At 38.1% G+C, this 23,481-nt stretch overlaps 1 protein-coding gene across 2 annotated transcripts; it reads right to left on the bottom strand.

The window, feature by feature from the left end:
- Positions 1 to 5,044: 5,044 nt before the first annotated feature.
- On the bottom strand, positions 5,045 to 22,882 carry ARL6 (ADP ribosylation factor like GTPase 6). 2 transcript variants are annotated; one of them, XM_061365340.1, is made up of 8 exons: positions 22,770 to 22,882; positions 19,990 to 20,140; positions 17,483 to 17,544; positions 16,270 to 16,338; positions 13,594 to 13,688; positions 9,699 to 9,828; positions 8,078 to 8,133; positions 5,045 to 5,891 (listed from the first exon to the last, which is right to left on the bottom strand). In XM_061365340.1, exons 2-8 carry the CDS (start codon positions 20,110 to 20,112, stop codon positions 5,866 to 5,868), a joined length of 561 nt encoding a protein of 186 aa, XP_061221324.1. In that variant the 5' UTR covers positions 20,113 to 20,140; positions 22,770 to 22,882; the 3' UTR covers positions 5,045 to 5,865. The 2 variants fall into 2 exon arrangements, with proteins under 2 accessions (XP_061221324.1, XP_061221323.1); XM_061365339.1 differs by having other exon boundaries at positions 22,634 to 22,838.
- Positions 22,883 to 23,481: the final 599 nt, after the last annotated feature.

Raw genomic sequence — 23,481 nt, 5'->3', positions numbered from 1 at the left:
ATTAAATATATAACCAGCAATTCATACACTGTAGTTTATTGAACACTTTTCCATCTAGACAGTTTTTTGAACATCAGATTTGTAGTTAAAAATGAATATACATGTTTCTGTACAAATCTACACTTTCAAGTATCAAATCAAACTACTAATTTTCTAAAGGCTTACCCTATTTCCGTGCATCTATAAAGAAGTGCACTCTTCAATTTGCAGATTACTAAGCAGTCTTGGATTATGGTGCAAGCCTATGTACAGTAAACTTAAGCCTCTGGACAGCAGATTTGCCTTTTTTCATTACCTTTCAAGAATTTCTTAAAACTAGTCCCTGGATCCCAAAGCTTCCTAGAACCATTGATGGCAAAACACTTTTAAGAGAAGCACCAATTCCACCCCTTTGCCTGTCCTGCTGCATTTCACAACATGGAGTACCTTTTAACACAATGATCTGAGCCCTTTACTCACAATTAGAAAACCTATATACATATATATTGTTAAAAAAAACAACGAGGAAACCCTACCACATTCATAGCAAGTGCATGTCAGTATATACCAAAAGGAAGAATCATCTTCAGTGTCCAGAGAAATACACTGCAAACTATTCTGTATGTAGAAATGACGGACACCGGTCTCTAACAAGCAGAATTCTTATGGGTTTGAGTCAAATGGGATCATAACAGCTTTTGGCTGCAAATGTTGCAGAATCCCATCTGGTTTCATGGAACAGCTCATTTTCTTATCCACTTCATTTCAGCTTCCAGAAAAAACAAAAAGAGAAAAGAAAACAAAGAAAAGACCTTTTCTTATGTTTACAAATTATAACCCTAAGTTATTCCAAACAGGCAGAAAATACTTCAATCTTCTTAGAGCACAAACAGAAAAACAGAGTCTAATTCTTGGCATACTGTTCACTGTTATGTCAAACTTCTGTGTTTCACACACAAAAAGGGTAAGAAAGAACAATTAAAGCCCAAGTTTTTAAGAACGCAAGTGACTGTTAATCACAGAACAGCATGGGTAAGTAACACTCCCCCTTTTTTTTGAGCTCAACACACAGAACCTTTAGTAGGGGAAAGATTTCTCTTAATACCCAAGAACAACAGTTCTGAATAATCCACATTTCCTCACTCAAGCATTCATTGTTATTGAAGTCAGAGAAGAAAAGCTTTCTCAGCAAAGTAAACACACCATGTGTGGCTAAAGATGAAAACTCAGGGATATGAACTTAAGACTTAGTCTTTTTATCTGATGTTGTTCCTTAGAAGTATTTTCTGCATGTAATGTACAGCTGTAGTCAAATAAAATGTGTAATAAGACTAAAGTGGTTTCCCTGAAATAGAATATAGCATTGCATAGGATGCACTTACTGTAGCTCATAAATATTAGATGTACAGCAGCTCTTCCCAATTTCGTTCAGGGGATGCTGAACTGCTGCTGAAAAGAAAGGTTCACATTATCTCTCATTAAATCAATTCCCTGAATAAAGATGTACAATCTTCTTTATATTAAGAACTGATTGAAGTGCTCCTATTATGATGCCAACATCAGATCAACTGTCATTCACTTAACTTAGGCATTTTGCTACAGCCTTGAAGAAAGCATGTAGGTATTTTGTATCCTGTATTCATCAAGGACTTATTTATTAAAATGCAGTACCTAACACAATGACAGAGCACACACCTCAAGGAAAGCATGACACTTACTACCCACAAAAGGGGGTTTTTAAATCCTTTTCTGAGCCATCGCATGACAGAGCAGACAGAGATCTAAGCAGTGCTTTAACAGTTGTGAAATGGGTGAAAAGGAAATTTGATGCTAAAAAAAATACTCCTACATCCTAAACTAGTTGAGTTTGGATATATGCTTTTTACTCTCCATAAACTCTAATGCTGCAACAGAAAAGGCCTGTACATACGCAAATACTCCGAAGTCAGCACTGAAGTGTCTATGCTGCAACAGTTTACCAAGATAAACTTTATTATTCTTATTTTATAATGGTAACAATTAGAGAAATAGAAGGGTCAAACCTTAACTGCAACATGCAGCAATGCTTGCTAGCCATTAGATTGGATTAGTTTATAAATCAATTCAGCCTGCTTTGAAACTGATGCCAGAAATATTTTAGAGCATTAACTTGCACTTAATTTGAACCTCAGCAGAGGACTTACAAACCCAGACAATTATCCGTGGGTTCTAGGCGCCTCAAAACAGAGTAGCCCTTTCCCTTTGAAAACCTAACCTAACAGAACAAAACAAATCTAAGAGGGAGGGGTGACAGAGGGAAGAAGAATTATTACAGGAGAAAAGCATCACTTTCCCAGCTGAAAGATTTGACCCTTGAGAAGAAACCCTTTGTCTATCCTTACTCCTCTAAAGGAAGAAGGTAACTACTGGCCAACAAAATTATGTCCCAGATGAAAATGTTAAATTGGACCAATTTGCGTCCATGTAATCCATTGCTATTATAATAAATGATGAAACTTTTATTGGACTGTTGTTATAATTGAAACAGTGTAGACTTTCTGGTTCATTAAATCCATTTGCTACGTATTACACCAATTTTTAGACACTTTTTTCCTGTTCAGCTTATGCTAATGAATGTTGGTGGATAAGATTAAAACATACAGATTTACTTACAGTCTGAGATTTTAAGTATATATACGTATGTAAAAAAAACCCCAACATTGCAAAGTTTTTCCCTAATAACAACTTTAAACTTGTGCTCATAAATACAGACAACACCAGGAACACCAATGATGCCAAACAGCTGATAACTCCTCTTTTTACTCACGGCTGCCTATTTTTCACAATTCACATTATGCCATTTCCTCTAAATTGGAATTGTTACCACCTAATCCCTGTCTAATGGTTATATCCTTTAATAACAGAATCACTTTTCCCAGTTCTGGTTGGACTGTACTACAAACTTGTATTTTTACTAGATGTTTCCCTGGAATTGACACCTTTTGCCAAGTTCTGCTAGTCTTTTACGTGGTTTCAACTCTGGCTTTAATACCTTGGAATTGTTTTCCTCTTAAGTTTGTACAGGCATGCCCACACTAGTATGCTAGCTCAGGTCACAAGGGTACTTTAAAGATCACCCTCGCTTTTGTTTACATCTCAAAGTAGGCTAGGAGTACACAAACTGAATTCTTTCTGGATGAAAGTACACTGGAAAGCTCAGAGTGCGCCCGACCCGCTCCAGCAAGTAAGAGGCACTGTGTGGAGGGCCAGAAAGGAGTCAAGCTGAAAGGAAACTCAAAACCTCACAGACCATCAGGTCCTCAGCACCAACTCTCTTGCTCTACAACAGCAGTTTGATGGGGCTACTTTCCTTACTAGGGAGCCTGTATTGTTAAGCATCCTCAGTACCAAAGAGGCAAGGCTAGAAAGAATTCAGATTCACATTTACCTGATAACCCCCACTTAGTAAAGAAGGCAACACTTCGTATGTGAGAATGACTGCTTCATGTTTCAGTTGAAAATTCTACAGTCTTAAGCATTTCCAGGCATATATTAAGGAAATTCATAATTACATAGAAGGGCAGCTTAGTGCACAGAAGCAACAGCATATAACGTGTGGGGTGTGAAGACCAAACTCTCTCATAATCTCGTTCAGTCACTCTATTGCCTTTCAAGTTCCTACTTTATGAATACACTTATAGTAACATGAAGAAAAAAAGGAATATTCTGCAAGTCTCATTTAAACCTCCAAAGGAACTTGTCTGCTTTGTTCTTAAGGTGCAATGAACTCATACATGTAAATTGTCTCAGATCATCCAGTAGAACACATTATTTTACCATCCTAAATGTAATGGGAAAACAGCATTGGAGAGTGACAACCACTGAGCCCTCAGAAAACTGGTCCAAAGAAGCCTTTTTGTAAAGATGCATGAGGGTTTTGTGCAGTATGTGATCCTTGTACCAAATTGAATGATATTAGAGCAACTCAAGGCTGTACCAACTTTGTAGGTTAGGGACCTATGCCTGCACACCATGAACATGGTAGATTTATGTTCATAGGAAGGTAACAAATGTTCTGGAAGTGAGAGAAAACATATCACTTTGTGTAGTTGTAACATAAACAAAAATAGTCAGAAAGCTACCAAGGTGTGGTTTATTCAAGAAAGTCAGTGCTTTTATATCAGGACTTACATTTTCTGTGGTAGAAAATAAATAAAGCCAACTTAAAATGAAACATTTTATTTAAATAAGCCATATAAGTGAACCAAAATAATTACAAAATACTTACACTCAGCAAAAGGTTTCCAACAAGTATTATTTTGTTACTATATTAACCAATGCAAAGTAAACCAGAAAATTATCTACCCACAATTCAGCTAGAAAAAGTCTCAGAATTATGGGTTTTTTTCCTCCTTTGTATTTGATTTTGTAGAGGTATTTAGATTCAGAGCTGACAGAAGGCCAAAGGCGTCACAAAGACTGAACTGTCTGAATGATAGAATCCTGTAAGAAAGGTTTTTTACAGCAAGACTTACCTCCCTCTAGCAACGTGAGTTAATTTTTATTGTTTAATAAGGGGTAAAAGTACATAAAACTGTTCTACCATTTCAGGCAGGGCCCTTTGCTACAAATATTCCTCTATTAAGTGAGCCTTAGAAGGCATGCTTACAGAACATATGTGTGTTTCATATGTGAATAAAGAGGGGAGGAAGCTTTTGCAAGACCTGTATATTACATCTCCCACAGGAATCAGCTGATCAGTACAGTGCCAGTCTGCTTGTTTCTTGGGCAAGGGAGGAGGGGTAAAAGGGAGAGAGGTAGCATAACAAAAATAAAGGTCTTAATTTGTTACCTATAATACATCTTTGAAATCAGAAAGTTTAGGAAAAAATAGTCTTGAAAGTAGAACAGTTTTTATACACAACATTTCATATGTACACGACATATTAACGATCTAGTAAACTAGCGAACTGTCCCTTAACTGTGCTTTCAAAATATAGCTTTCAACCATATGGGCCTTAAATATCTGGCAGAACAGTCTAGTTTATTAGAAATGGTAACAAATATATTCAATTAAAAAACAAAATAAAGCACTTGGAAAAGGAGATACCATTTTATTACACTATACAATGCTATTTCCATTGGAAAATGGACAAATTCCAAAGGAAACTAACAGAAAACCAAAAATTTTAAGACATAAAGACCATCAATGAACATATATAAGTTTAAAATTAACATGGCATGTTGTATATTTAAAGTTTTATTGAATGCAAATATAACCATGGCATATTACAGAAACAATTTATAACATTTCATTAAAAGCAGTTCCTTAAAAACATCTGCAATCATCTATAACAAATACACTGAACGTTCAAATCCTTGTATCTTGCATCGAAATATTCCTCTAGAAGCCTATTGTAGATGGTTACTAAAACCCCAACATCAGACTTTACGATAAGAAAAATGCAGAAATACCTAAAAATGGGCACCTAAAATCAGTAGGTATCTCGTGCAGCTGTATTTCAGAAAGTGCTGATTATTCTTTCTCAGGAAAATAAATATTCCCATTTGGTCAAAAGGTGCCCAAATGCCCCCCAAAAAAACAGAGGGGCATTTCACGACAGCTGATTATTACCTAAAACTCAAATGAATGCAGATGTTTAACAGAAATATATATACTTTTTAATATATATGCTCTCCAGTCACAAGATTCAGCTCATCAGTGTGCATACCTGAGGTGCTATGTTGTCTACATTCAGTTTTCCTGGAAAAGATACTGAAAGGGAACATGTCAACAGAGTATATTTTAGCTGAACTGCTAATTTTATCTAAATCATTATTCTTTTCCAAGGAACTTGTGCACTTAATGACAAAGTTTGTTAAAGAACGCCATCTTTCAGTTATCTCTCATGTCTTCCTTGCTTGCATCTGATCTGTTAAGAAAAAGAAATGGCTAATCTTAATACAAGATGAATTCTTGCTATATTTTGCTTCTTGAAAACAAAATAACCCAGTATTGTCCAGGTTACAGACATACACCAAAAGATATTTTGGTGTAGTAACAAGAATGGGGGACAATGCAGTTGTTTTCAACTTGGTCTCTCATCCTCTTCCAAAATTCCTCCACAGCAAAGTTGTTTCTCCTGAATGTTGCTAATTAAACAGGAAGACTTCACCACATAACTTTTATCTTTTCTTTTTGGGCTTATTGGATAACTTTTATGAGAATAAGGCCTAGAAGTTTACTTTATTTTAACTCCCTGTACACTTTTCAGCTTCCACGTAACTGAACATGAACCAACTCCCCAACAGCAAAGGATGTAAAGCTTGGTTTTTAATAACTTGCATGACAACTTCCTTGCTCTCAGTAGCCACACTTCTCCATACTGATGCCTGATTGCCACTCTTCAGTTCACATCAAACACTTCCTTAGTTAGCATAAATATACCACATCCCCATTACAAAATGTGCAAATCAGCACAATTCATCCCACTAACAGGGAACGTGAGCTGGGTTTAGGCTGTTGTGAGACAGGTTTGCTTTACCCTACTGATGGTGTGTTGTTGCATTACAAAAACAGGGAAATATGCAAACTTAGCTTTCACTAGGCTGGGGGAAATAAATGTAAACCCTTCTGCCCCTGCTGCCCCAAATCTGTGAACTACCAGTAGGGTCTGCAAGGACCCAACTAAGGAAAGCCTGGCTGCTTACAGGGAGAACTGAGCATTCATCAAACCATTAACCATTCATTAAGGTGTTATTTCTTCCATTGAATTCTATGGCATCCACAGGCAGTGGTTTAGGGACCTTTATAACTTAAGAGTTATTTCATTTTTTTCCATCTCGTGGTCTAGGAATGTGGAGAAAAATCATAGTTCTTGCAATAGCAAAGTTTCCATTCATTAAAAGTGTAAGTAAGTGCCAAACTGCACATGCTTAGGCAACAATACGGTTTAAACCCAACTCCTTTTAAGCTAAGGACACTGAGCTGAGTTAAAGGAAACTTTCAGATAAAGCCCATCCATGAAGAATTCCAGCTCAGAAAATGAAGTTTAACAACCCATGAGAAGTGAATAGCTATGAAGAGCTATGTGTGTGACAGCAGAATCACCTGCTTACTGTGCTTAAAAATCCATATATGCAACTTGAATGTTTTCTGACAAAATATAACAGGATACACAGTGAAGGAAACTCAGCAGTAAGATGCTGGTTGCCCATGACAGAAGACTTTTAGATGGTGGGGAATGAATCACCGGCCTTCTGTAGGGCATTAAATCTCTTTCTCTTTATAAAAAGACTATTTTTGGTCCCTTCCTCTCAAAACTGGACCGAATGTTTTCTTTAGTCTGTAATAACACAGTAAAAACAAACCATCTCTAATTAGCAGTGAGGATGCTAAGTACAAAGGGCTGTCTGGTATCAATAGATAAATGAAGGTATGTTAAAACACAGGCAACGCTGGATGGTTGTTCAGCTGCATTTTGAAGGAAGAGTTTAGTGGCACTGACTCTGGAACATCGCTGACATCTAGCGGCTGCCACAGCACAGAACAGGCCAGTACAGAGAAACTTTTGCAGATTCAGCTTATACTGCACTACCTAGTACACATACACAATGTAAGCAACGAAATTTAGGCAGCTAAAATTAGAATGAGTCTACCAAAACAACACCACAATTCGCTAATCTATGTATTTAGCAGTACATGGGGGGACAAAAGGGACCAGACCCTTACCAACATACAACTAGAAGGATATACAGCATTCATACCAAGTTTGTTATTAAAAACTTGTAATACATCCTCTAGGCTGGATCTGGTATTTTCTATGTAGTTATGAATGTCTGCATATTCTGGGATAGTTGCAATGTAAGCTGTTCTTATTTTGGCACTAGAGTAAAAGTACATGCTTTTGTCAGAGAAACGGACATGATCTTTCGTGTATGTTAAGGAGGTAAATGAAAGGCAAATACGAGATGGAGCATCAGTACTCACTGTGTAATTTGATCTGACAGCAGAAATGGACAGAAAGAAAACAAATGAAATAATAAAGAAAAAAAACCCTTACAAAATGAAAAAGCTTAACAGAATGAAAGCAGAGGAAGAGAATTACATAGGATATACCTTGGAGCCAATCTACACCTTCTTGTAATCCTTCCCCTTTAAGAGCATCACTGGCACTGAAAGAGAAAAAAAATCAAATTATGAAAACATTGTAAAAATACTGGGTTTAGTGCAGTTATCACTATACTTGTAATTTGCAGAACTGCAAAGTAACATCAAATACAGTTAAGTTTTCTTCACACGGAGAAGGCTGCTTCTTGAATGATATATTCTAGAGTACCCTACAGATAAATATGGAAACACCATTTCAAGATGTGATCTATTTTAATTTCAGTTTCAAGGTAGAGGAATTATTCCTAGAACATGAAGGGTTCTGAAAGAGGTCCCCCACAAGGCAGCCAACTTGTTCTGCAGCACCTCCATTTAGGTAACTCCCTGCTCAGATTATGGTATAAAAAATGTTTAGTACCTACAACAACAGCGATGAATCATACAATAATTGAGGTTGGAAATTACTTTTAAGATCATCGAGTCAAAGCATCTTTCCGTGCAGTTCCTATGCACAGAGAGGATGCTGGAATATGGGGAGAAGAAAGTATAGTACACTTCATTGTAACAGCAACCCTAGGAGTGTCAGTTAATATATACAATATTAAGCTATACCAAGAAGAGTATAAATCTACCTCTTGAATCACAGGGATGTAACCGTGCTTCTTCAGCTAATGAAAACTAGCACTGCATTGAATCTAGACTGTTACTGCAGTCAGTTATAAGATTACCTTCCAAAGATCTTCAGAATTCATCAGACAAAAAGCAGTGACCCCAAAACAATGCACAGGTAATCAAGTTTAATATTAAAAGGGCATAAATGAAAACTGTAGTTTTCAACAGCATTTAGCTGCTGATTTCACTTCTAATTATAGCATCTGAGGGCTTCAATGAGACAAAAATATAACTTCTATAAAACACTTCTAACAAAAGGGTTTTTTTTCTTCCTTGTGAACACTGGCACAAAAGCCCTCTATTGACATGAAAACTTACATCCTTCAGAAAGAAGACAGTAGCTCCCACAACTAAAAATCCCTTAAACATTATACAATACAGAGCATGGTGTCCCTCTGAGTTCACATGAGAACAGTTTACTAAATGGCCACACATTTAGCCCACAACTAAAAATCCCTCAAACATTATACAGTACAGAGCATGGTGTCCCTCTGAGTTCACATGAGAACAGTTTACTAAATGGCCTTTCAGCAGTAGTTTACTAAAGCATCTGGAGAGTTAAATAACATCTCTAAAGGTTTAATTGTTGATATTCTGAAAGCTGCAAGCAGTACTGATAACAGAAACACTGAGACTCAATTTCCCAGCAAAAAATAATAGCAGCTATTCTTCACATAAGAACACTGCTTTCTGATTTTAGTAGAATTTCTCCATTTCATTATTTGGGCAACAGTTCTATTGTGAAAATTTATCAAGTCACAGTCAACATGAATACATCATGTGTTTAAAACAAGTTTCATAGCAAGTATTTTAGTATTACTACAGTTTCCACATGTGGCAACACAGCAGTTTATCCAGTTGATGTAATTTATGTTATATGATACTGAGTGGCATGGTAGAGCTGAAACATGAATGTAAAAAGTAATAGCAATAAAAGGGTAGCAAAAGGGAAAGTTACCAGATATGCCAGGGCTTGTCTTTGATGTTTTCTAATGACAATAACTGAGATACTTTCACAGAGGACACTGCATCCCTGAGGTCCATCTTGTTAGCAAAGAAGAGAATAGGCAGTCGACGGTGCTTTATATCTAGACATGAGCAGAAATAGAACTAGCATGGCATTATGCAACACTTGTTAATCTCTGCATCTAATAAGCTACAAACAGTACAGGAAGATATTTGCTCACCTGTAACTGCAATTCTCTGATGGTTGTATCCTACCAAGTTGAATACTGTTGGGTCACTTGGCCTCTGAAGCATGCTTCAAGAATGCTCACAAACTTTCTTGGAGTCTTTGGGATCTTCCACCCCCTTTCCCCCTACCTTATACTTACATTTACAGCTGTAGGTATAAATTGCTGGTGCAGCTGAGGAACAGGAGATCAAATAACTGCCTACAAATATCACACATCTCTGCTTGGTGAGGACTGGATGTGTAAAATGGATAGAAAAATGATTTGTGTTCATTCATAACCTCACAACAATAGTTGCAGGTAGTCTGACTTATCATTTTGCATCCTGAAGAACATCCATGACTTCATAAAATTAGTAAGATAGGAAAACATGCACATGTCTGGACATCTCTTATCCTATCTTCACTTGAACTTACTTTTCAGGAGCTCTTCTCAGCTAGCAGTGAGAACTACAGACCAAATGAAGTCCACTATCAATATCTGGCATACACATTCAAAAGCACAAGCTTCACTGATTACCATGAAAGACTAAAGAGTCATTGGAAGGAGACAAAGTATACCGTCTTCAAACTGACAGATGTGAAACTGCCAGCGCCAATACTAACTGTAAGATTATTATTCAAACAAAGGAGGAAATACAGGATTAGAAAAATCTAGAAAATCTAGATTTGAGTCTATCAATCAATCTTTGAAGGGAAATTAACACTCCCCAGCCCCTGAAAATTGTTATACTGGCTCCTTCTTAAATAGTAAAAAGCAAAGGTTATTTCATAAAGGAACAAGCTAAGGATTTATTTAAGAACATCAGCCATAAGCCAGCTGTCCCTGCAGGGGGAGTGGTGGGACACGACATGACGGGACAACATAAAAACCCAACAAAACAAAACCCTAACAGACTCAGCACTGATATAGTTTGAGCCTTCCCAATTATGTTTTTTTCAACCCCCCTACTGAACCTTTCCATAAAAATCAGTGCAGATAACACTGTCTACCCAGACACAGAGATCAGAAATGCTGACCAAAGCGCTCACAATTTTCACGACAATTTACCCTGTCTGGGGCTATTTTATCTTCTGATATCATCTAGCACAAAAGCCAGACCTCAAAATACAGCACAAAGTATCATTAAATCTGTTTTGTTTCCACAGTTGAACAGCTTTTGTTCAACTGATTAAAACTTCTGCATTAATCTATCATATCATTAAATGAACCCTAGTACCCACAAGTTTCAGGTTATAGATAAATTGACAGAAATTAGTTGACAACATATATACAAATAGCCAAGTTAATCAAGGAATACATTGGTTTTTTTTGAAGCAATTAAAAGGGGGCACCAACCTATTCACATAAGTGTACTCTCAAAAATGTACACTTAAAGACGTTTCCTAAATAAAGTGGTGGTCACAGAAATTGACATTATGTCCTACCTTATCACCTTGTTTCTTACTGTACAGTATTCCCCCACCCCTTTTTATACTTATTAATGGAAAGTAAAATTTTCTACTTGCAAGCAGTTCTGAGTTAACACATTAAAAATAATCCCCCCCACAGATTAGATATGTGTGATGTATAATTTTATGCAAAGAATGTCAAATGTACAGAAATGTCAGTTTGCTTTAGAAGCATGTGCTGGAGGTCAGGTGACCCAAGAGTCAGTATCTAAACCAAGTAATCTATGGTCTTACCATCTCCAAGTAAAACACGTAATCTACATCTCCCATCTACAGACTCCATGCTGAAGAACGGTGTTTGATATAAAAATAACAATGATCATCAAACAAACTGTTACTTGTAAAGTGCATTGTAACTTATGTAAGTAATAATACCTAGTTCTGATTTACAAGAGTCCCAGCCAGTACATTATGCCCATTAATGCTTTGCAGTACACATTCCCTTTCACCTGACAAGCTCAGGCAAAGTCTGGCAAAAAGAGAGGGAACTGTTTTTCTAAAGGATTGTTAAGATTTTCACACAGGAACTGAATCAAGCTTGTTACCCTGCATCCATTTAAAGCTTAAGTAACCATGTAAATGCAATTCACCGCAAGAGGTTCACAGAGGCAGAAGCATAGGCTGGGAGAAAGTAGGGTGTGCAGGATGCTGAACAGTAATACAAATAAAAATTTAGGTATAGTAGCCCAGTTATATATTGATTCAGTTAACAGCTACTTTAATCAAACATTACTACTAGAAGAACTTTTTCTTCTCTGTGGTTCTCTTAGGTGTGACCTATTGAAATTAGAAATATAATAATGCTGCATTTGGGCTGAGCTATTCCAAGGCAGAAATACACAACTGCCCCTCCCTGGTCCTAGGGAATATACTAGGTGGCCATAGCCACAGACTTTCAGAACTAAAAGACACAAACACATGAACAACTGAACTGCGCTGACCTGCTAGATCAGCGTTAAGAACCTCTTAACGCCTAAATAATAAGCCCCGCCTAAGCTTGCATCTCCTCAGTCTTGACATTTTCACTCTTTTGCCTTCTAATAAGCCAGTAACTTATTACAGCACTCTCAGCCTCCCACACTTGGTCTTATGCAGCTTCCATTTTACCAACAGAATCACCTTTTACTACTGTGGTTGATATCTGTTTTGGTACAAAGCTCCCTGGCCTCTATCTAATCCACCTACAGCCTTTGGATGAACTCATCCTCCCCTTTCACCTTTGCAAGTCTGTCTTTCAATGTCTGCACTTGAAATGACCCATACCCTTGAACATGAAATTGAGAGAGTCCAGCCAGCTCTCACACACACCTCTGTTACAGCATCTTTATTGATGAACTAATGTGCTATATGCAGTCTTCATGGAAAATACAAACACAGTAATATAACTGCCCTTACCAGTAGGTTACAAATGCAAGTCAGCTTCTCCTGTCTTACTTTCAGCATGGTAGCCCCAGAAATTAAAGCTCTACCAGCTCAACAAATAAAAACTACAGGCTTATTTAACTTTTAAATTTCCTTTATGTAGTTTTATAATCTGGTTAGAGCAACTACCTAAAGTGCTGAAAGTCAAATTTGCATACTGCTTACAAAAACCATTCCAGTAATGTTTGCTACAGGGGAGGGCAGAGAAGCAAAGCATTGACTAATCTCAGAACTTGATTCAAAAAGTGTAGCTTCATGTAAAAAACCAAACCACACCAAACCCCTAAACCCACTCCCCTGGTCGTATCTCATATCTTCTTCCATCCCTTGTATCCTGTTACTGGCAATTGAAACTGACTGGTATAATTACCTCTCCTTATTTCTGGCTAGTGTAATAATACTTTAAAATGATAATGAAGATAAAAAAAGAAAATAAAAGTTACATTAAAAGAATTAGCTTTCTTCATGAAAACTCCAGGCAGAGAGATACTTTTTTGTATGTGTTGATCATCACATACAGGCTTTTCAGCTTCCAAAGGGTCAAAGTCTATTCTTCCTCTCAACAATGCAACTTTTGAGCTATATTGATTAATGAGACCAATCCAACCCAGGGTAGCCAACTGAAGTATGATCAGTTTGTAAATGTGAACTTACTGGAGGCTATTATTGTTCTAGTATTCATGGTGACTAAAATATTTGCATATTACTCAGAATGCAGAATGTGTCAGAAAAGGGCTTAAGACAACATAAGAAATACGGAAAGAGAAGAGGAAAAAAGCCTCCTCACCTGGATGATTCAGAAGGGCGTCAAGTTCTTCTTTGGCCACAACCATTCTTAATTTGTCACTGCTATCAATGACAAAAATAATGGCTTGGCCTTCTCTGCATGACATAAAAAAAGCAAAGAGGCAAATTATAGGTTCTCTTAAACTGATTAAGGAAAGGCTTCAGAAGAAACACCAAAAAAAACCCAAACCTGAGATTTCCCCCCCTGTAAATTTTGTTGGTATTTACCACTGACATTTGAATCCATTCTTATTTCCAAAATTCAGTCTTTTGGTAACCTGCTTAATTTTTTGCGACACGAGGTTTTAGCCGTGTAGCTTATAAAAGGATGAGTCTATACAGGCCTTTCAGAAGAGCTTCATTTCACTTCTGAGGCTGAAAAATGACCTCTGTAAACGTAATCAACCGCTATTCTGACCCTGTGGTCAGACACAGGAAATCTAAAGATGGGGTTTTGTAGAAATTCTTCATTTCCTGCACTATTTAAGTTCACTACACTAAGTTTAGTGAGAGAAAGGTTAATTACCTTTCTAGGGAAAAAAAGCATGTGTCCATAGCTGTTTAACAACAAGGCATATGCGGATTAATGTAACTTACAAAAGTCTGCATGAACAGGATCTGTGTTTTCTTTGAATAATGGGTAAAAACTTCCATTTCTAATCAAGACATCTTGCTGCCAACATGACCACAGCTTAGCGGTCAGCTCCTAAACACCATGTAATAGAATCACAGAATGGTTTGGGTTGGAAAGGAACTTAAAGATCATCTACTTCCAACCCTGCTGTCACAGGCAGAGATATCTTCCACTAGACCAGGCTGCTCAAAGCCGTGTCCAACCTGGCCTTGAACACTGCCAGGGATGAGGCAGCCACAACTTCTTTTGGGCAACCTGTTCCAGGGTCTCACCACCTTCATAGTGAAAAACTTATTCCTAATATCTAACCTAAATCTACCCTCTTTCAGTTTAAAACAATTTCCCCTTGACTATTCTACTCATTATTTCGGAGTATATATGATATTTTATGACTTGATGTTCCATTTATTGTAACTTACCTGAAAGCAAAATAAAGACTAATTCAGATGAACAGTTATAAACACCCCCCAAAATATTTCTAAATCACATTTTAATGTATTATTAATTTCTCCTTATATTTCCCTGAGAGACAATTACATATACATTATTTACACTCCCTTCCCCTTCCCCCCCCCCTTCTTTCCTGGAGTACAGAAGAACTCTGACACCCAGTAAAGCTTCTGAGTATTAGTTGAAAATGCCTAAGTAATATTTATGAGCATACAGTATTTTTTCTAGAGGAATTGGGAGTCCTGGCATGTATTTACTACCAAAAAATAACTTCACAAACAAGTAACCATAATGGGAACACAACACCAGTTACATATATTTAAGACAAGTGTACTTTGAGGACATCCTATAAGATAGCGTCAAGCCAAACAGAAGAAAAGGCCAAGCTGCAAGTACTCCAAAGCACCTACTTAAGACACTTGATCAGATCTGACTGACATTTTGCAATACTTGCAACATTAGATCTTGCTTAACTTTACAAACTGAACAACACATTATTAGTTTTATATTATTCATAGAAGTTAAATATGTGTCCACTGCAGTAGATCACAAACAGGTGGATACAGGTGCACATTTCACTGTCAGCATTACCAAAGAAACTTCCTTACTGTTAGGATGAAATAAACTGTTTATGCCACACAAAGGAAAAGTTACTGCATTAAATACAGGAGTCAGGAAAAAAATTTGTTATGAAGCACCTGAGTGGCATTTTGAGAGCAGCCTAAGGGCATCAGTTACTGAAAACTGAAAGATTTGGAAGACATACATCTAACACTTTTGAACAATGAAAATCTCCCACCCACACAGGAAGTTTTCAAATTGCTAACACATATTTTGCACAGAAAGGAGATGAAGTTTTTACCCTCAATTAAAGAATACTTTAAACTCTATCATGTTAAATATTCGTATTTAATCTATATTGCAATCTTCAGAATTTATCCATTCTGTTTCACCCAGGTATTTTTGCATGGCTTACTGTTGTTCACCTTATTTAGACCACCATCTATATTACAGAATAACAATGAGACAACATAAATGAAGACTCAAACTTCATGAGAATCCAGGAAACCAGAAAATGATGTCTATTATCACAAGGAATACCATAGCGTTATAAAATACAGTGAATATCCTACATAATAACTAACATCTAAGAATACTTGGTTAAGTTATTAGCTACATGTGCCTCTTCCTCTAAGGCTAGTTTCCCACACTTCTAAAATGCTCAGCCTTCAGCCAAAACATTTTGAGTCTTAGGTCACCAACCTATAGAAGAACAGAAAAACTGGAAACCTAACTCATCTTGGTGCTTCCTTAGAGGATTGATTTTCAACATCTAAATCCCATCTCTACTATGGGATCATCAGCTAATCTTTAAGTCAACAAGATGTCCCCAAAATGATGCTGATTAACAGCACATAGCAATTATCATCTTTTTAGAACAGAAAGTTTTACTTATCCAGAACGACCTTCTGTTAAACACCACATGCAAGTCTTCTCTGTATCATTTCTAACCACTAGATATCATCCTGCTGTTTAGTTAACATACACCACCTAATATGAACACCAGTGCTTTAAAATAAATTATAAGCTTACTTGTAGTAATGTTCCCATAGATTTCTGTATCTCCCTTGACCTGACATATCAAACACTGTGAAAGACAAACTGCAAAAGAAGACAAGAAAAGGTGTATGAGGCAAAGAACAAAACCCAAAACCAAACTATTTTCTTTGCTACCCTGGCAGAAAAAACCCACAGATCAGCTTAACTCCTGATAAAGATTCCCAAATGGACTCAGGTTACTCTATCTGCTTTCCAAATATCCTACCCAGTTTTGTGGTCATGTTAGAGAAATATTTCACAATGGAAAATATGATTGTTTATTCTCTGAATAAAAGAACTAAAACGATTATGGAAAGTTACATCAAACACAAAATAAGATCCCATTTGGGCTCTTTTTTATCACGTCAGTATCCATCGTGCTACGTGGTGTATTTGCAGTTCACCTGTCCTACTACAGGATCAGAACAAAGGAAAGCAATATTAATTGATTTATGTAGCCAAACCCCAAACTGTCTGATGTGCTTTACTGAGACAGAATATAAGCTGTTGAGCCTCCTATAAAAACATGAACCCTATCTGTCCCACACATCAGCCCAAGGAATAAACAGTTTTCTTGCACATCTATCATCCAGTTGGGCACGCTACTTGGTTTGAAGATGTACTGCACCCATTAAAAACACACTGTTAAGGCTACAGAAAAATAAAATAATAGCTAATGTTACCTCCTTGAAGTATCTTTGTCTCACAACATTCCTTTTCTAAATCTTAAGCTTTTATTTAACTAATGATTTCTTCCTCCTTTTCCTGACCTTTGCCCCTGCATTCTTTCCATTGCTAACACTGTAGCCACCATTTTTCATTTAATGAGATTAAACTACAATCCCTCAGACTCCCTCCAGTGAGAGTGCTTAATGAAATATAGGTTACCATCTGAGCAACTGTCTCTCCCCAAAACTGTAACAATGCCTATTCTGAAATTGTTAACAGACAGAAATCAGATGCTCATACAAACTATTGCAAAAACTATACACAGTTTTATAGCAGCACAAAAGATAGAATATATTCTAACACTGTCAGTCCTGGATCGTGATTCTGACTCCTGGGTACTACAATGTTTCACCAAATGGCATGTAATGTTACTGTAGCACCATACATTGTACTCCATTACATGCCACTGGAAGAGCTAATTAAGTCCAAATATTACGTATTAATTACTACTCCTAAATGAAGAAAATGAAAGTACTACCTCGAAGTCTTGAATTTCTCTATATTGAATCCTATTGTTGGAACGATGTCCTGAGTTTGAGCCTTTAAAAGAAAGAAAGTGTAAGTTTTATGATCAAATTGAAAAATGTAAATATTTAAATATATTTGAAACATGAATACATTTACAGAACTATTTTTCCCCCAACTGTGCAATACAAAGCCTTTCTACAGATTCAGATGCTTTATATTAAAAAAGTTCCCAGAAAAGTACTGTAATTCAAACGCAATGTTTTGTATTTTCTAGGAAATACAGTGAATGCTATCGGACAATAGCACTGAAAACACTTTACCATTAAGAATGAAATTCTACCCTTTACATTAGCCTGTGTGCACGCATATATGGGGATATTACCTGTGAAATAAATAGAAGATAGGCTAACATGGAAGTTATCAGCTTGAAGAATATGACTGAGGTCAAAGTTTTTGTGCAGTCTGGAAACCACAATGTCAACCCAAACACGTCTGCACAACACCCCAAGCCTCTTACATAAAAGAGGCTATAATTCTATGAAGACATTAGATTGGCCACACTCACAGCTTCTGTCTACAGGCTAGAGGAGTTTATTAGACATTGGGAATTATACAGCAGATGTTATAAAATGGCTTAACCATAGATGAATTCAAGCTATTAGAGCACTGGAAGAAATCATCATTTACCATAATTATAGCCAAACCATAAAGCATTATTAAGAGATCTGTCTGATAACCAGGTTTACTGCTGAGCTAGCAAAGTGCCCATCAGTTAAGTTGGAACAACAGAGTAACTCTTTTAAGAAGCATCAATATTGAGTAGGGAGACAGGCAACATTTCTTAGATTATAGAGCTACCTGAAAAAGTGACATGCAATCCTTCATTACACATTCCAGAGCCCCTTATTAAACATGCTATCTATAAGCAATTGACATTTTGCATATAACTGAAGCAAACTTAGCTTGTTCACCTGCAGCTTCCTTATGAAATTGGCATTTCACCATTGTAAACAGTTTAGTCAAAAGTTCCTGTTCCCAAGGAAAAATTTTGTGCAGAGTAGAAGAAATGTTACTTCTTTAACATTTATTTAAAATTTATTTATTAGGCCCTGGAGAAACACCTGTATTTGCCAGACACCTAACATATTGCTCCCAAGGCAAAGTAGTAGCTCTTCTTAAGACTGGGTTGATCTAGAGCTCAAAATCGTCTGTCCATTGAACTTTCTAATAATAATCAATTTAATCAAGTCTGATCAAATGACGTTTGTTGCACATTAGATAATTTGTCATGTCTTGCAAGGATGGGACTCACACAAGCTGTACCCTCCTAAAGCATCACATTAAATTAAAACATTCAGAAGTAAATTTGCATTATACGATTTACAGGAAAGCAAACAAATTGCCTTTATTCTACTAGTGTAATTCCCTTGGGACCTTCTCTAATACCCATTATTGTGATAAATCTTAAAGGCTGTATTCAGCTCTAGTTAGGAATCCTTTACTGCTTAAGACACAACATAAAAACCGTGCTACAACAAAGGTCTCAAAAATTACACAAATGTATGATTTTTTGCCTGGTACAAATTGCACATTTCCGCCAAATGACTGGCAGTAGATAACAAATAGTTTATAGTCTTTGTTTATAAAACTCTTTAATTTTCAGTGGAAGAATAATTGCCAGGAATGGAAGAATAGCAGACTCTTTACTACAGTACATTTTTTAATCAATTTCCAGTGGTACTCTTCAGGAAAAGGTCAATGGAAACTAAAACAATAAATGCTGTGTCCTGATGTAAACAGCAAAAATCACGGTTTCCTAAATGCATAATAACCAAGATGCACAAGCCCCTGGCTTTGAACATGTCCGTCAAAATTAATCTATTTCTATTCCATAAACGTACTCAGAAACAAGGTAATCCTACTTCAAACTTTGCTCAGATTATTATTCACTCTTAGTGGGCTGAGGCACTTTTCATTGGATGAATGGACTGCAAGTATACATGCTACTTATTTTGAAAGCTATTCCGCTTTAAAAATGCTGAAGTCACTAATAAGTGTGCATCTTCACATTTATTATTTATTATAGACTTACTATTTCTCAGGAGATACTAAAATAAACATGATAAATGTAGACATGTTACACAACTGTATTAATCACAAATGTTCAACACATCACTCGTAACTGCAATCCTATAGCAATTGTTCAAGTGACCTAAGAAAACTGTTTCAGAAGCTGATTTCAGCCATCATCAACTCTTCCTTATTTAGTGATCTTAGAAAAAACGTGCTGTATTAACAGTGTTTTTTGGGAAATGTATTCATGATATGGACACGGATGCTTACATTTAGTTTTAAGTAGTTAGAAATCCTTAAAAGGTATTTATTCCACTGTACTAAATCAAAAACCTCTTTGTATCTTTCCAAGGTCACATTTAGTATAACAGCATGCAAAACCAATTTAAACAAACATCAACTCTGCAGTAAAAACAGCAATAGTGAACTAAGTAGGCTACTTACATTTGAAGGCTTAAGTTTATTTATGATCGTTGTTTTGCCGCTATTGTCCAAGCCAAGGCACAAAACATGAACCTCCTTTTTCTTCAGCCCGAGCCATCCTGCTAGCTTGTCAAACAAGCCCATAGTTCTGGCTCAAATACACAGGGATCACCTGTTGTTCAGAAAATCAGAGAAGGAAATGGCTGTTGCAAAACCATAACATGTACAGCTGTGCCAGCACAGTAGGTGGGCATGTGGCTAAGCAGTCATTAAACTTTTTAAAGAACAGAGCAAATAAGACACTACACAAACACTGTCACAGCAGGTTTGCTTGGTATACTAAGCAAATGGAGTGTAAGCTGATTATAGTGAAGAGGCCTTGATACAAAAGTAGATTGGCTGTTTATAGCCCTGCCTATATAATACAATGTCCTTGATTCACTGGGTAGAAATATTGCATGGATGCTGAGCAGTCCAAATAGGAGGAGCACAACAGCAACTCCTCCCTGCCTTCTACCAAACTGAAATCAAAGGAAGACCACTGCGTTTTACTTCAAACTATCAGTAGTCCAGTCAGTCTTCATAATTTAGACAACAAAGCAAAACAGTGTTTCTCTTCTAAACACCTGCTACATCATTTACTGAACCCTGAAGCAAATCAAGTACCTTCTGTCAATTCAATTCAAACTCTAATTGTAATGGGCTTTGCTGATATTAACATGTATAAATTAGGAACCCATTCACTACAAATAGAAACTGTTTATAACAGATCCAACAGACATGAAGCCAGACTCAGTAACATTCACCCTCATGTCAAGTAGATGCCAAGCTCCTGCTCCTGCCCAGACACTGACTGAAGTTACCTGGCAGTAGTGTATTCCAAGCTGCTTACATCATGCATCCCCTTGCAGTACCTGGCTGAACATACTTGGCAAAGAAGATAACCTTTGTCTATTGTAATTTCAGCAATCAAACAGCTGAAATACTTGTGACACATTCAATAGTAAAGCATTTAATGAATGCCTGAGGATTTTTGTGCAGTGGTGAAAGCTGGGTCTTCCATCAATAAAGACAAAACACACAGCAGCGGACAACTCCAACTGTGGTGTTAATTACCCCAGAAATCATAGTAGGAGGAGGAAGAGGAAAAAAGGTCAATAACAAACATTTGGTCTCACTTCTTCAGTAACTGATTTTAAAATGATTATTTACGCATTTTAATAGAAATAATTTTAAAATCTTTGAATTTAATAAAATCCCATAAGCCATCACCTTTGTTTACACTATGATTTTGTTTTCCTTTTTAATACAGATCCTTTTGAAGGTTTTATCTACTGATTTTGATTCAAGACTGGGAGTGATGTAAAGAATGGCTATGTATGTAACAGCACACACTGCTGTCACTGGCTTAAACAAACCCAATATTAGTTATAGCAATTCCTTCAAAGAAAAAATAGCAATTATTTTTCTTCTAACTCCCTGTGTTTTATGCCCCACTCCCTTTTTAATATACAACTCTGGAGGCAGATTAAGGCTTACTGTTTATTAGCAAATTAACCTGACAAAACCCTGCTCCAAGACACACTACTTTCTAGTCCAATCAAGAGACTTAGCTAGACAGTCTAGATTATAAGGTCCAGAAAAATACCTCGCAAGTACTCTTAAAATGAAAAAGGAGACAATGTAAGCACTTAAAAGATACTACCAGGACTTCACTTTCAAACCTAAAAGCCCAAATACACGTACTTTGATAAGTTTCTAGCAGCGTTTTAACCACAGCCATTTTTTTTCTAGCAGTTTTCCAAAACAGTTGGCAAAGTCATTATTTAAGGATACAGCAGGAAAAATGTACCCTTGACTACCTTCCCCGTCCCTTTTCTCCCATTCTTTTCCTCAGCTATGAGGTTACAGCAGTTACGCTGGCACAGGTTCCTTTTCCTGCCAGCTCATGTTTAGCCTACTGTGCTATATAGCATATATTAGCCATATCCTAAAATCATTTAAGACAAAGAGTCCGGTCCAGGAACTCGTTATCAAACCCCACGAACTTATATCTGTCTGAGGCACCAGTGATTATCACTTGTGACTAACCAGGCAGCCAGCCTCCTGAAAACAAGCCAGGGATGTCCAGCGTGCCGAGAAGCGGTGACCTCCTGCACACCCCTCCCTTGCGGGATGCTCGGCCGGGCACAGCCTGCTCAGATCAAGACATCGCAACCCACCACCCACCCCCATTATCGGGCACGCTGCGCCGAAAGCCTCAGTCCGTAGAGTGCTACACACACCGTGGGGTTTGAGGGTTTGAGGCAGAGGCCCCTTCCAAACTAAACGACACTAGAAGTCCATCTAATTCAAATTAAAACGATGAGAGACCAAGGCTGCCCAAGCCACCCACAGAAGGCTCTTTTCGATCAGCATCATTTAAAACTCTAGCCATACTTTGTTTTGTTCCTCAGGACCACCAAGTCCCACCGCACTCGGTACCCGCGGCCCAGCACGTCCCGTCCCCCCCTCCCCGCAGCGCATGGGACCGGAGCAGCGAAGCCCCGGGGAGGCCGCAATCGCGGCCGGGCTGCTCACGATGGGGCTCCCCTTCCCTGGGCCGAGCCCCCCTCTACAGCACCCATGGCAGCGGGCGCTCATTCCCCGAGGCCCCGAACCTTACCAGGCAAGGCCACCCCCGCCTGCCGCAGCAACCGGCAGGAGGTGCGAGTCCCGTCGCCCACAGCTCCCAGACAGAAGGCCAGGGCCGCCCAAGCAGCACCCGGCACCTCCGGCTTCCCCGCGGCCGCAGCACAGACCTCGGCGCAGCGAGATGTCGGCCAGGCCCGGCCGCCAGCAACCACCGCCGCCTGAACCGTTGCCGAGGAAACCACCGCCCCGCCAATCCCTTCCCCGGCGAGGCCGAGCTCCGCCTCCCAGCCTGCCCTCAGCAGCCCCGCTCCTTCCGGCGAGCTCGGGGGGCTGAGCCGTCAGGTGCCGGCCTGTGAGGGGAGACGAGGTTGAAAGAAGGGACCCACGTGTTCTGCGGCAGCTTTGCTTTTTAACATGTCCGCTGTGTCCGGGCGTCTGTCGCCTGCACCGGGCAGGAGTCGCACACAGACGACGAGCATCCCTTTGATCCTCTGTATCCAGCGCCTGCGGAGTGTTTTTCTGACCCCCCGCTCCTTTCTTGGACTCCAAGAGATAAATCCTCTTGGGAGTTACAGCTAATGTGTGAAGAAAAGTCTAATAAACACCATCAAGGGTGTTCACAGCAACTCCAGTTATTAAGTGGGCAGTTTGGTGGAGCACAGTGTTGAGGGAAAGTCTGAAATCCATCTGTCACTTAGGTAACTGAAGCAGCTGGGATTTGGGAAGATGGCACATTGTTTAGATGGGGCACAGTGGCTAGGAATGCACTTAGGTAGTCTGTTGTAGCAGTCGGACTGGTTCTAGGTCTGCAGCACAGACTGAAATTACTTAAAATGCGCAACAAGCAGGTACACATATAAACTAAACCCTGGTCTCTTT

Source organism: Neopsephotus bourkii, unplaced genomic scaffold (assembly GCF_033783945.1).
Source record: "Neopsephotus bourkii isolate Nb327-2 ecotype Australia unplaced genomic scaffold, CSIRO-AGI_Nbou_v1 NB_1287, whole genome shotgun sequence".
NCBI classification, from domain to species: Eukaryota; Metazoa; Chordata; class Aves; order Psittaciformes; family Psittacidae; genus Neopsephotus; species Neopsephotus bourkii.
Note: the sequence above shows the minus strand (reverse complement) of the source record. Positions and strands in the feature narration are given on the sequence as shown.

Bases quoted from the DNA above. Each gene is read 5' to 3' on its own strand.
- ARL6 (XM_061365340.1), bottom strand. From the start codon at position 20,112: ATGGGCTTGTTTGACAAGCTAGCAGGATGGCTCGGGCTGAAGAAAAAG. The intron at 13,689-16,269 runs GTAAGCTTATAA...TATGTCATGCAG, and splicing joins CTATGGGAACATTACTACAA to AGAAGGCCAAGCCATTATTT. The intron at 8,134-9,698 runs GTAACTTTCCCT...TTTCTCTTTCAG, and splicing joins GACAAGCCCTGGCATATCTG to TGCCAGTGATGCTCTTAAAG.